The following is a 14,025-nucleotide window of genomic DNA, read 5'->3' as shown; positions in this document are numbered from 1 at the left end:
AACAGGGGCTCAAACTCATAACCCTGAGATCATGAGTCGTAGCTCTACCAACTGAGCCAGCCAGGTATCCCAAGAACACTTTTTTAAAAATGTGCAACCTAATCATTTCTTTTCACTGTACTTATTTCTACCATCTTATTTTGTACAGCTTTTGTCCAGTTCTATGCTCTGTTTGCTTTCCTTTCTTGTCTACTTTCAGATGGATTGAGATTTTTCTCATTGAATTTTTCTTTCCACCAAAGGCACCAAAATTTTTGGAGACTTTCTAATCTATTTCTGTTTGGTTGGTGGTTGTCCTTGAACTTGATCTTAACAAAGTCTAACGTTGATCGATATCTTCACCTTGATCCTAAATACACAGGGAACTTTAAAAACTTTGTCCGATGGCCCCTTTCTCTTCTGCTGTTTTTGAGTATACTTTATTCCTATTTTATGTAGTTTTTTTTTTTTAAAGCAGGAATTCAGTCAGCATTATTTTTCTTACATTATATAGACAACATTAAAATTTGCACATGAGTTTGCCAATTTTCCCTTCTTCTAAATGTGCCTCAGACATCACGTCTGGGATTATTTTCCTTTTTCCTAAAGTATATCTTTTGGAGGTTCATTTAGTGAAAGTCTAAAAGGTGAGACCTTTTGATTCCATTTTCTCTATTTTGTCCTTGATCTTTAAAATTGTTCAACTGCATCCATATTTCTTTCTTTTTTTTTTTTTTTTTGCATCTATATTTCTTAGGTTGACACCTATTCTGGTTATTTCAATCCATATTTTGAGGATATATCCCTGGCTTTTGGCTTTCCTTGCTGTTTTAAAAATGACTGCCAATCTGCTATCATCCTCCTTGTCTTTATTACCAGCAATTTCACTAGTTGTGTTTTTATATCGATAATTTATTCATTTTGCATTTATTTTTAGTTCTTATATTTATGGATTTAAATCCAGCATAAATTTGGGAGAGTTACCAGCTTCAGTCTCTGACTATTGCTTCTTGTCATAGCCCTCTCTATCCTTTCTTCTGTCCTTCTAATTAAATTCATGTTAGATCCTCTTATTCCAGCTTCCATGTCTGTTAAACTCTGATTTATAATTTTAATATATTTATTGTATGAGTAATAAACAGAAATCCATGAGATTTTTGTTATATAACACTAATTAAGAAAAAAAAATCCTTTAAGTCTAATACCCAAGTGTTTACTGAAGTGTAAAGTAACACCAATTGTTTGTTAAAAATGTAAAGCAAGTCCCAGAAAACTATATATAGTACTGTTTTGTTTCAAATGCTTACAATCTAGCAAAAGCAAATAATATGGATTTATAGATGCATACATATGTAATAAGAATGCTGGCTTGTAAAGTGCAGGAAAGCCAGTGAAGAAAACAAGATTCAGGTTTATGTTTAACTCTGAAAAGGAAGAAGATGAATGCGATTGGGGAGCACCTAAATAGAGATCTATTTCTTGATTTGTGATATCACGGGGTATTCTCTGTTTTATTGTGCTTTATAGCTTACTTACATGGAATGCATTGCATGCATTCTTTAATTATTATATTAACACAGATGACAAAGGAAAAAGTGAATTAACCAGCAGATGACAAAGAAAAAAGTGAATTAACCAGCATTCCCTTTAACAGTTAGACAAGCTCCACTTCGGATTTCAAATAAATATCCAAAATTTTAGAAATCTAAAACCAAACCCTTGTTTCTTGAGCATCCTATCCCATCCAATTCTCCAGATCTGTTGCTTCCCAGGCCTTATCAGCCATATCATTATCCAGCTAGTTACACACTCCAAGATCTCGGAAGCTGTTACTGATGTCTTTCTGCCACTTCCCTCCATCTAGGAGTCCCGTTAACTCTTCTTGCACACATTATTTAAATAAAACCACTTCTCGCTGTCTCGTCTGCTCCTACACTAATTCAAGCAACTATGCTTGTCTGATGCACTACATCAACTTCTCAGTTCTTCCTGATTCGACTTCTAATTCATTCTGTATTACATAGAGCAAGAGAGTGGTATTTTAAAAAGTTAGTAGATGTTTAACTCTCATGCTTGAGCCCCTTCCATATTCTTCCCATTGACTTGGAATAAATCTAAATTCTTACTTGGTCTGGAACTCATCTACTTATCAGCCCTCATTTTCCCATTTCCCCTCTGGCACTCCTTCTGTCTGGCTTGGAAATCTGGAAAAATGAAAGTGCTACTTAAAAGTGTAAGTAACGAAGGAGGAAGTATTAGTTTCACTTCTTGCTGTCCTTATGTGCTCTAGACTCCCACTCTCTCAAAATGTTCTTCTCTTAGAACTCCACTCCTTGGATCCACTCAAAAACACCTTTCTGGAGGTAATTTTTTTCCTCCCCCGTCCCTCTGTGTCATCATTTGCTTTAACTTCCTCACAGTACTTGCCACTCATGAAGTTGCTGAATATAGACATTGGCTTGTTTGTTTAGCATTCATTTCCCCTAATAGCATGTGAGTTCTGTGAGGTTGAATTTCATGTCTTTTGTCAATCTCTCCCTACCCAGCACCCATTAGAGGGCCCTGCTGTACAGTGGATGAGCAAATAGATATGTATTGAATAAATAAGTGAAACTAGCACTTCCTTCTTACTGAGTCATACTTTGTAATGACAGTGTCATTTTTCCAGATTTCTAGCATAGCAATTTTGTTTTTATTCTTTCTTCTGAAACTGCCATCAGTTCTTAGGTTCTATATCCTCTATCCTCCGGTTGCTTCTTTACTTTCTTGTGTAGACTTTTTTTTACCACCACTCTACCAGACTATTGAAATAGTCTCCCAAGCATTTCCTTCCTCATTTCTTTCTTTTCAGACTGTAATCCTGTCTACACTATTGTTAAAACGCAGTCTTTCTGAAGAGAAACCCTAGATTATAAACCTACCACTTCCTCCTTATACATTTCTCTCTGTGGCACTCAGGGTCTTCTATAATGTGTCTTTCAACCACTTTTGAATACCAGATTCCCTCCCTCTTCCCTTTTTGATACCAAGTACTTCCAATGATTTAACTGTGATTCTAACATACCCAGTACTTTTTATATCCTGCTTTATGCCTTTGCCTTCCCTTAAATATCTTACCTTCTATTTCTGTCTAAAAATACCATATCTCTCATTTCAATGTCCATCTGATATTGTGAAGCTTTCTGTAGTTCCATCAGAGTAACACTCTTCCTGACATCTGTATCTTCCTTTCTACTAAACATAGTTTTTTTTTCATCAGAGAAATTGTCACATGATAATCATCTCGAAAAGTACCTTACATTGTCTTCTAGAGCAGTGTTGGCTCTTCTTGGAATTAATACATTCCTTAAAATTAGGGGCTATTTTTTATATTCTCTACCACATCTATGCATAAAAGAAATTTTTAATAAATACTTATGAAACTATAACCCAAAAAAACCAAATTGTACAAACTAATGAGTGCCCTATCATTTGTTGGTTGTCAACAAAGATGCTATCTTTGTGTCCCCCCTTTTGATATTAACAGTTGCTAAGTAATCATGAAGATAAAAGAGACAAAGATATTTGAACACATTTTCAAGTAATTATAGTCATTAGAGTCTAAAGGATTAAATGGAATTTCATCACTGCAATAGTGAAGTAGTTTGGTGGGGGGTGAGACATAGCATGATTTAAAGAAACAAAGTTGGTGAACATTTGAGGAGAGGAGTTAAGAGAAATAAAATACAGTACGGTTCAGTGTGAGAAAAGATAATGTGATGTTTTTTGAAAAGAAATTTTAAACTAATTTTCTTGCCAGGATCTAAAAGCATATTTATATTCAGACATAAACATATTCGTGTCACGGAAGAAGAAGAAACAATCGATAGAATTTAAATTTGGAGATTTATGCAACCAATTTCCATGATTTTAAAAATAAAAAATGGTTGTGGTTTTAACCACTATGTAATAGAAAAATTCTTCCCAGGAATAATGGAAAAACAGATGCCAGGAATGAAGTCCATTAAGCTGGGAATAGGATAGCCTAGAAGGTCAGGAAAGAAGTGGTCTATTTCCGGTTTTATCCAACTAGTTTTAAGACCTTGGACTTTTGGACTTTAAAGTCTTACTCTCTCTGACCCCCCTATATGTGTGTTTGACTAAGAAATCTTCAAGGCTCCTTCCAAATTAAAGATATCTAAGTCAATATGCATGAAAACTAAAAGGAAAGAAAGAGGCACATTTAAGTAATAGTAGCCTAGCTATGAGTAGCAATAGCTTAGAAGATGTGGTAGGTTTCTAGGATGACAAGGAAAGATTAAGAATAAAGTAGAAAATGTGTAATCATAATGAATAGGACACAGAGACGCATAGCTCTGGAAATTTAGGCAGACATTATTAGTTCTTTGGTACCATCTGAGGACTTTAAATGCTAGGATATGCCTGGGTTTGCTTTTCTCGGTAACTGTGTAATTTTGATCTCTGATATTTATGGTTACTGAGTATTCTAAATCAGTTCTTTTTGTGGCGATGTAGAAATCTTAGTTTTCCTTTAAAAAAAAATCATAGGGAGCTAAGCAGTGGATTTTGTATGTGTGTTTTATAGAGGAAGTTGTCCATGGCAAATTACAGCTGCAGCATTTACGAATTATCCCTGGAACTTCGCAGTTAGATGGTATTAAATTTGAAGAAAAATAGTGTGAATTCTTAGGAATTGACAGTAATTCAGAACAAAGGTGACTGCAAAGACACCAAGTCTCCTGACTTTTAAGTTCTTCCTTCTTTCTTCCATAACATGGCAGAATAGATAGCTGTATTTCTATATATAGTTGATAGAGGTACTTTTTTTTTAAAGCTGGAACTGAAGGAAATATGAGGTGAAATAGACACAATACATTCAGACCAGATAAAAATCTCTAGACTAGTCCAAGGGCAGGATGATTAGGATGTGAGCTACAGCAGGGATGAAGAGACCACTTTTGGAAGGTTGCATGATAGTGTTGTGTTGACTATGTTCTCAAAAGTTCTACACACAGGGGCGCTTGGGTGGCTCAGTAGGTTAAAGCCTCTACCTTCCGCTCAGGTCGTGATCCCAGAGTCCTGGGATCAAGCCCCACATCAGGCTCTCTGCTCGGTGGGGAGCCTGCTTCCCCCTCTCTCTCTGCCTGCTTTTCTGCCTACTTGTGATTGCTATCTGTCAAGTAAATGAATAAAATCTTAAAAAAAAAAAAAGTTCTATACACAAAGTTAAGAGAAAACTGGTGTATCATCTGGGCACTTCTATTCACCCAAATATGTAAAAGACACTGAAAGTATTTATTGAGATACTTCCCACATTTTCTACTCAGGAGAATAGATATAACAATGTATAAAAATGAAACATAATAAGTGAAATTAATGTTACATGAAGAATAAAACAACAATACAAATGTAACAGCCAACACACCTAGTTAGAATTCTTTAAGGCCTAATTGATTTTCTTACTCTGGGAGTCATAAACCTGGTATCAGTATTTTATATAAAAATACATGGGGCGCCTGGCTGGCTCAGTGGGTTAAAGCCTCTGCTTTCAGGTCAGGTCATGATCCTGGGTTCCTGAGGTGGAGCCCCACATCGGGCTCTCTGCTCAGAGGGGAGCCTGCTTCCCACTCTCTCTGCCTGCCTCTCTGCCTACTTGGATCTCTGTCAAATGAATAAATAAAGTCTTTTTTTTTAAAATAAATAAAGTCTTTTAAAAAAATACAGAGAGGGAGCTTTGACTCAGAGTTATATAAAATAACCCATGTATCTGTTATGATTGTATTAATTCTCCAACGTTAGAGCTGTATGCAGTTACTCTACAGAGTTATCTGCAAAATAATTGAAATGGAAGTGTTTCTAAAAGAGTTCTATCTCTTACTGGCTGAATAAATGGTGAAAACTCTTAACCACAGAGGCAAAGAGCCAAAATCTAGTCTGTTAGTGACTTGTTTCTTGTCTTACACATTCTACTTTTTCCTGGAATGTCTGTGTCTTGCTTTAGATCTCTAATTACTAAATCAAAATCTCTCCTAGTACACTTTTTTTCCTTTCCCCCAAAGAAAGAGTGGATTTGCTTCCTTTCAATTTGCTCAGCAAAATGCCGGCTGCAAATTGAGTCTGTCTGTCCTGCTTGCCCTTAACTTTGTCCCTGTGTAGAGATGAATGAACTGCAGCCATGTTCATGGTTGTGGAGGTGCAACTCCTCCCTGATGTAGAACCCTGGCATTTCTTGGGCAACATCTAAATATATGTCTCCAACATGAAGCTATAGCTTCGGGGAATTTGTTTGCACGTGATTATGTTACCCAAAAAAAAAAAAAAAGGCAGTCAAACAAAATAAAAAATACACACAAAAGAAATAAATGTTAATGGTTAGTCTCTTAAGATCAAATTATGAATTATATTTTTCTAGGCTTTTGTATTTACTGTAATAAGTAGAGTTGCTTTTGTAATGAAAGTATAATAAAATATTAATGCCCCACGATGCATATGAAGAGAAAGGGGCAATGTGCCATTGAGAATAACAATGATATGTTAAAAATTGAGTAACCAGGGAAGGAAGGTTCTACAATCCAAGTTGGACATTGAAAAATGGAACAGATCAGAAAAATGAAGAGAAGCAGGGACAGGACTTAGAACATGAACAGAATACACTTTTTCATGAGATAATCTTTATCTGTTCACGTGGCCCTCTCTTCAAATTCTTCAGATATTTTATTCCCCCACCTAATTAAAATATGTAAGCAAGTGCTCTCCAGCCAGTGATGCTAAAGAGAGTTGTGCGTCATATTTGGGCTATGTATTTGGCCAAACCACAGCGACTGAAAATGCCTCTTTTAAAACGTTGCTGTTTATTATTCTGTGGTATAGCCAAGTTCATTTCTTCCTTTTGGAGTTGAAAAGAAAATTGCAAATTGTTCTGCTTGAAGGGAAGGGATTAATACTTGTCCTGTGCAGTTCCTTGTGGAAGAGGGAATATTAGCGGGGTAACTTTTAAGTTCCAAACTGCCAGGGGTGCCTGGCTGGCTCAGGTCATGCTCTCAGGGTCCTGGAATAGAGGCCCGTGTTGGGCTCCCTGCTCAGCGGGAAGTCTGCTTCTTCCTCTCTCCCCCTCAGCCCACTCGTGCTTTCTCTCTTGCTTGTTCTCTCAAATAAATAAATAAAAATCTTAAAAAAAAAAATTCCAAAGTGCCATCATTCTCAAGAGGTGATCACTAGATATCCATTTTGCTGGGCACATAAAATTCAAATGACTAAATCAGTATTGATTAAATTCAGTACTTGGGAAATTGTGGGGCCAGGTCATCAAAATTGTCCCTGCCACCTCTCCAACTGATTTTATCATATCTGTATCTATTTAGGGATTCTACTTAATACAACTACTTAATACAACTCTAGTTGTAAATGATGCAGGCATTGGGGTGCTGATCCCTTGTGCCCTTGAAAATGAGTGTATAGGGATGCCTGGGTGGCTCAGTCGGTTAAGCGGCTGCCTTCAGCTCAGGTCATGATCTCAGGGTCCTAGGAATCGAATCCCACATCGGGCTCCTTGCTCCGCAGGGAGCCTGCTTCTCCCTCTGCCTCTACCTGCCACTCTGCCTGCCTGTACTTTCTCTATCTCTCTGACAAATAAATAAATAAAATCTTTTTAAAAAAATGAGTGTATAACTTCTGAGTCCCCCAACACTTCACTAATAGCTTACTGTTGCCTGGAAGCCTTAACTGTAATAATCAGTTAACACGGTTAAGAATACAGTATGTAGGACATTTAACATACAAAATATTCTTAAAGCTAGAAAAAGAAATATTATTAAGAAAATCATAAGCAAGAGAAAATATATTTGCAGTACTGTATTGTATTTATTGGAAAAAAAATCTGTATATGAGAGGACCCACCATCCAAACCCGTGTTGTTCATTTTTATTTGAAAAGTGTTCTTTTACTCATTTTCATCTTCCTACCTTTCCCCAAGTCTCTGCCTCTTACTCAGAATTCTTTTTTTTCTTTTTTTTTTTTAAGATTTTATTTATTTATTTGACAGAGACCACAAGTAGGCAGAGAGACAGGCAGAGAGAGAGAGAGAAGCAGGCTTCCTGCTGAGCAGAGAGCCTGATGTGGGGCTCTATCCCAGGCCCCTGGGATCATGACCTGAGTTGAAGACAGAGGCTTTAACCCACTGAGCCACCCAGGCGCCCCTCAGAATTCTCTTTCATCTCATTCTCTTCCTCATTCAAATTACGATTCCTAGTCTCTCAAAGGCATCTCAACCATTGCTGCTCCCACGGATCTGCGTGTCTCTCAGAGATGTGAGTTAGTCATTTCCAACAACATGGTTTTTGGTTGTCAACTATGTGTGCATCACACATGGTTTATACATCCTCACACATGTTCCACACAGCGTCTAAGTCCATACAGTGGAATTTGCCTAGTATGTACCCAATACTAAGGTGAGTTTATGGCATCATTGACTCCAGGTCTTTTCTCTGCTCCTGGGTTCCAAGAACCTAAATAAGTGCTGGGCACACGTAAGTATGTACTAGCTAGCTAGGTTGTGTATTTCTCATGACCCTCCATTCAAGAGGGTCAGTCTTACTCATTCTATGCTACAGCACAACAAACAGAAGACTGGGTTTACTTAAAGAACGGTCCTGAAACATGACATATGCATTTTACCATTGTTTTAAAACTGTGATCGGAAATTGTCATTTATTTTTTAAAGGTCCTCCTGGACCTCCCGGTGAAAAAGGAGACAGAGGTCCCACTGGAGAAAGTGGTCCACGAGGCATTCCAGGTGCAGTAGGTATGGAAATAACTACTTCATCATATCCTCCGGGGCCCGGGAATATACATGTACATATGCGTGTAGGGGAATCCGTATCTGATTTGTCTCCTGTGGAGTGCATGTGTGTTTGTGTATGTGCGTGTGTGAAGGGGATAGTAAATGTTTTCCAGTGGCCTAAGCATTATCATGTACCGAATGTAAGTGACTTTTGCTTTTTGAAGAAAGTTAAATGCTTTAGCCAAAGCCACCACATGGGGTTTTTCCATATGTCGGGGGAGTGCTGTCTGTGTTACTGATTGCACACAGTATATGGCAGCCCGAGCTTTAGGTCACATGAGAAGGAGAATATGAAGATCATTTTCACACTGAATATATGTGCATGACACACACACACAGGTGCACACATATGTGTGTGTGCGCGTGTGTCAAAGGAAATTGGATTATATTCCTTACATAGACCTTAACTGGACTATATCTGCTTAAACCCACAAAGTCTAAATGTAAATATTGACTGAATACAGATGACTTTGACCTTTGCCGTCAGCTACTCTCTGTATCTTACTTAGAGCAAAATTGTCTGAAATTATTTTCCTCAGTTGATGTTGTAATCTTGAAACCAATATTTTGAGAGAAGATAATAGAAGACAGAAAAGGAGAAAGAGCATGAACTTTCCTTGCTCTCCCCAAAATAGAGGAGACAATAGCAACAACATGATTGTCATGTTATTCTTGGCTAGAAATCAAATACCCACATGCACTTTCAAAGTGGGGAGTATACTGCGTGCCTTAAGTGTAACTAGAATGTTTCGTGCTGCCACAACTATGTCTAAATACCATGTACTTCATCCTATTAGTCTGTCTTTTGGTTATATAAAATGTTCTTCTTTCTGGTCAATACATCGACCAGCCCAGCTTATATAGAAAAATAGTATTTAAAAATGAAAGACTCAAATTTGACACCTCTCTGACCTTGACAACATTATGCTTAAAAATCCAGTACATAGTTCACATTTAAAAAGATTTTAAGGGGCGCCTGGGTGGCTCAGTGGGTTAAGCCGCTGCCTTCAGCTCAGGTCATGATCTCAGGGTCCTGGGATCGAGCCCCGCATCGGGCTCTCTGCTCAGCAGGGAGCCTGCTTCCTCCTCTCTCTCTGCCTGCCTCTCTGCCTGCTTGTGATCTCTCTCTGTCAAATAAATAAATAAAATCTTTAAAATAAAATAAAATAAAAAGATTTTAAAATTATTTGACATAATATCTACATATCTATTTATATGATTATAGATGACATATAATCGTGTGTGTGTGTGTGTGTGTGTATGCATATATATGTATATCAGGTGGGTTATTGGTATGCCTTTGAAAATATTGCCAGGTAAGAATCTTTATTCAGAAAAGTCTTTCTACTTGCCTAGCACTCAGGAGATCCTCGCAATGGTGCACTCGTGTCATAGCAGGGGAAGTAACCAGCATTCCATCAGCTGTCAGAGCTAATACTGTCAGAGGTCTGTCAACCCCTCCATTACCAACTGCAGTTGTCAGAGCTTTCTAACTCAACCATGGAAGTTCAGTCTAGGCGCCAATTTGCTGCACAAAGTTTCATCTTGGGAGCAGCTTCTGCAACTGCTTCTGAACTATGGATATGTAAAATAGAGGGATTTAAAAGTTCCAGTTAATACCCTAAAGAGATCCCATTGCAAAGCTGCTTTGATCCCTTTTAGTGAGGGGATAGTCTGTGGCCGTTGGTGCTGCTCGTTGGCACAAATCGGCATTATGCGGTTTCTCATATAAGAGTTAGATTTCGGGGCGCCTGGGTGGCTCAGTGGGTTAAAGCCTCTGCCTTCAGCTCAGGTCATGATCCCAGGGTCCTGGGATCGAGCCCCACATCGGGCTCTCTGGGCAGCAGGGAGCCTGCTTCCCCCTCTCTCTCTGCCTGCCTCTCTGCCTACTTGTGATCTCTGTCTGTCAAATAAATAAATAAAATCTTTAAAAAAAAAAAAAAGAGTTAGATTTCGTTTGGGGGGAATAAATGGACTCATAGATGATGAAGTTGCCATTTGGAGTCGGGCACTGCAGCAGAAGTAGCCAGGTTACCAGGCATCTCTCCTCGCGCAGTCTTCCCTGCTTAATTGCCGCATTCTGTTTTGTTCTCTGCCAGATTGCCTAATTGCCCAGTAGAAGTACCGGAATCAGGAAGTAAAGAGTATACGATGGGCAGCCATATTTCTACTTCCTGATTACAGAGAATTCATTCAAATCCCACCTGTACTTCTAGCTGAGCTCATTAAACTCAGTTTGACCAACTCAGAGTCCCCTAGATTCACAACCATGTTATGCAAACCTAGGAAACTTTTAAAAGATTATTCGAGTGGCCCTAAATGATTAATGCATTAAACATACTATAGCAGTTACTCAGGTACTGAGCTAGACATTCTTTTAAAATTTGCTTTATCTCAAAAATAACATAATCAGGGCACCTGCGTGGCTCAGTGGGTTAAAGCCTCTGCCTTTGGCTCGGGTCATGATCCCAGGGTCCTGGGATGGAGCCCCGCATCAGGCTCTCTGCTCAGCAGAGAGCCTGCTTCCTCCTCTCTCTCTGCCTGCCTCTCTGCCTACTTGTGATCCCTGTATGTCAAATAAATAAATAAAATCTTTTAAAAAAATAAAAGAAAATAAAAAATAACATAATCGAGGGGTGCCTAGGTGGCTCAGTGGGTTAAAGCCTCTGCCTTTGTGCCCAAGAATCCAACAATGCCCACAAACTATGTACATATCATTAAATAAAATTAAATTTAGCAGCCTTGACAAAAAGCTGGTGAAAGTAATGATTGTATCACGAAGAAGAAGGAGAAGGGGAATAATTAGAGGGGGAGGAAATCACTTACCATATGGCAGGCACTTTTCAAATGTTTCACACTTATTAACTCTCTTCACCGTCACATCAGACTTACGATTAGGGATAAACAATGCTTCTCTTTTTTAGAGAAGCACAGGGAAGTTAAATGACTTGCCCAAGATAATCAGCAGCTGTAAGTGGCAGAGCAAGTCTTTGAACCCAGAAGGCATGACTTCAGAGTGCCTGCCCTTCCCCAGTCTGCTGGACCACAGAAAGAAGCCTGAATAGAGAAGCCTACAAACCCAGGATACGGGACTAATTATCAGACCAGCTTTCCATAAATGGTTGACTCTCTCCGGTCTTCTATTTCGGCCTCTACAAAATGACAGATGATGTGTCAGGTTCCTGGAAACACTAACCTTCCATGACTGGGATTCTGTGTACTCAGGTTGCCTCTGGGTTAGCAGCAGGTGTCAGACCCTTTCCCCTTGCCACAGGTTATTGTAGAACATTAGCTAATTGTCACTGGAAAGGTTCAGAGAATCTGGTCTCTGGGAATAAAGTTCAGTCATGGTACTTAACATTTAGGGGTCATATTTTCAAACATGACTAAACTGGTCATACACCTCCATAGGCCATACAGAGCCTGCCTAAACATCTCCCATAACAGATGTCTAGAGAGCAAGTGATTTCTGTGAAAGTATCACATGTACCTCATTTACAGACTCATTTGTTTGCCCACTGACAATGTGACATAATTCCTAGTTGAGCAGCTGTATCCCGAGTATCCTTGTGATGTACTCAGGAAGCCATCTTTGGGGGGGGGGTTCTTCCTGATCCCCGTCTCTTAAGCAAGGCATCCTCTATTGCATTTCTCTCTTTTTTTCTAAAATTATCATCTCCAAAATTACCGTCCTTCTTTCTTTGTTCACTTTCTTGCTGTGTGTCTCCACACTGGAAGATCTGTTCAGATAAGGACATTTGTCATTCCAGGAACGAACAGGGACTGGCATAGGTGTGCTCAGTGCATTTTTGTTGAATTAATGGAACAAATGGTAAAAATGGATGTCACCATGAGTGACACTCTATAAAGAGTGGGGACTGTTCTAAGATTTAAAAAAAATAAGAGAGGGGCACCTGGGTGGCTCAGTGGGTTGAAGCCTTTGCCTTCGGCTCAGGTCATGATCCCAGGGTCCTGGGATCGAGCCCCGCATAGGGTTCTCTGCATAGCAGAGCCTTCTTCCTCCTCTCTCTCTGTCTGCCTCTTTGCCTGCTTGTGATCTCTGTCTGTCAAATAAATAAATAAAATCTTTAAAAAAATAAGGGAATGTAAAGATGATGTTTTTATATGTAAATTTGAGTGACAGATCTTGATAACTTTGAGTATAGAGGTCTGACTGTCTTGCTTGGATAATGAAGAAAGATAGAAGTATTACAATCAGTCAGCCTTCTCGAGAAGTGATGTTAGTTCTTTCTTAGGTTGTATGCTATGAAGTCCAGCTAATAGATATAACAAGGGGGAGTGTGTATGTCTCTGTGTGTGTGTGTGTTCAGTATATGAATCTATCTATGGATGATATACAGATACATTGTTATACATATGTAGATATATATTTTAATACATATATATGGTTCATGAATATATATACATATACATATAAAGTAATATGCATTGAAAAATTAAATTCAATTGAGATAGCCTAATATTACTAATATTTCTAAACATAATTTATCATTTTATTGCTTTGGATCTCTGCTTAATATCTGTTGGAATCAAAGTTTAGACTGGGTTGAATAATATTTCTTAACAATTTAAAATATACCTAACATTTCTTAGAGAACAGTTAGCACAATTTTAGCTGTCTATATGAATATACCTCAAGAAAAGATTTTTTCTTTTTTTTATTCAATTAATATGTATAAGCCCTGCCTCCTGGAACTTATAAACTAATGACAATATATTAAAAGATTGATATTAGAAAAAGATGTATAATTTTTAAATTTTTCATAAAGTGCCTCCCAAGGAATTAACTGAAAATTGAATTAATGGGATCTCTGTGAACTGACAATAACATCTAAAATGAGATTTTTTTTTTTACAATAGTTTATTTGAAACTGCTGGGCTTCAGGATGAAATACTTTATTATAGGGAGAATAACACTTTTATATGCAGTTTTCATGGTCACCACAGTAATTGGGGGAGGGGGAGGAAGGCTGCTTTCATTTTAGCACATAAAACCTGGGTTTGTATATTTATATAATATATACTCATAAATGAATCTTTATATACTATATGTACATACACACATGTATATATATATGGTTACATTATTGTTTGTGATTATAGGAGAATATGTAAAATCATATGCATAGATGAAAGACTAATATATTCCAGAATTTGGACCCAAATTTTATTTTTTTTTTTTTTTT

General features: G+C 37.9%; 1 protein-coding gene across 2 annotated transcripts in view; it reads left to right on the top strand.

Annotated features, from left to right (window-relative positions):
- The window catches only part of LOC111144486 (macrophage scavenger receptor 1), an 84,397-nt gene that overhangs the window by 27,774 nt on the left and 42,598 nt on the right, over window positions 1-14,025 (top strand). For both annotated transcript variants that reach the window (XM_022498786.1, XM_022498787.1), the window contains exon 6: window positions 8,699-8,779. In XM_022498786.1, the coding sequence (XP_022354494.1) occupies window positions 8,699-8,779 (81 nt within the window). The remainder of the gene's footprint in view (window positions 1-8,698; window positions 8,780-14,025) is intronic.

This window comes from Enhydra lutris, unplaced genomic scaffold (genome assembly GCF_002288905.1).
Source record: "Enhydra lutris kenyoni isolate GAN:26980312 unplaced genomic scaffold, ASM228890v2 scaffoldscaffold11, whole genome shotgun sequence".
NCBI lineage: Eukaryota > Metazoa > Chordata > Mammalia > Carnivora > Mustelidae > Enhydra > Enhydra lutris.
This window is presented reverse-complemented; position numbering and strand designations above follow the sequence as displayed.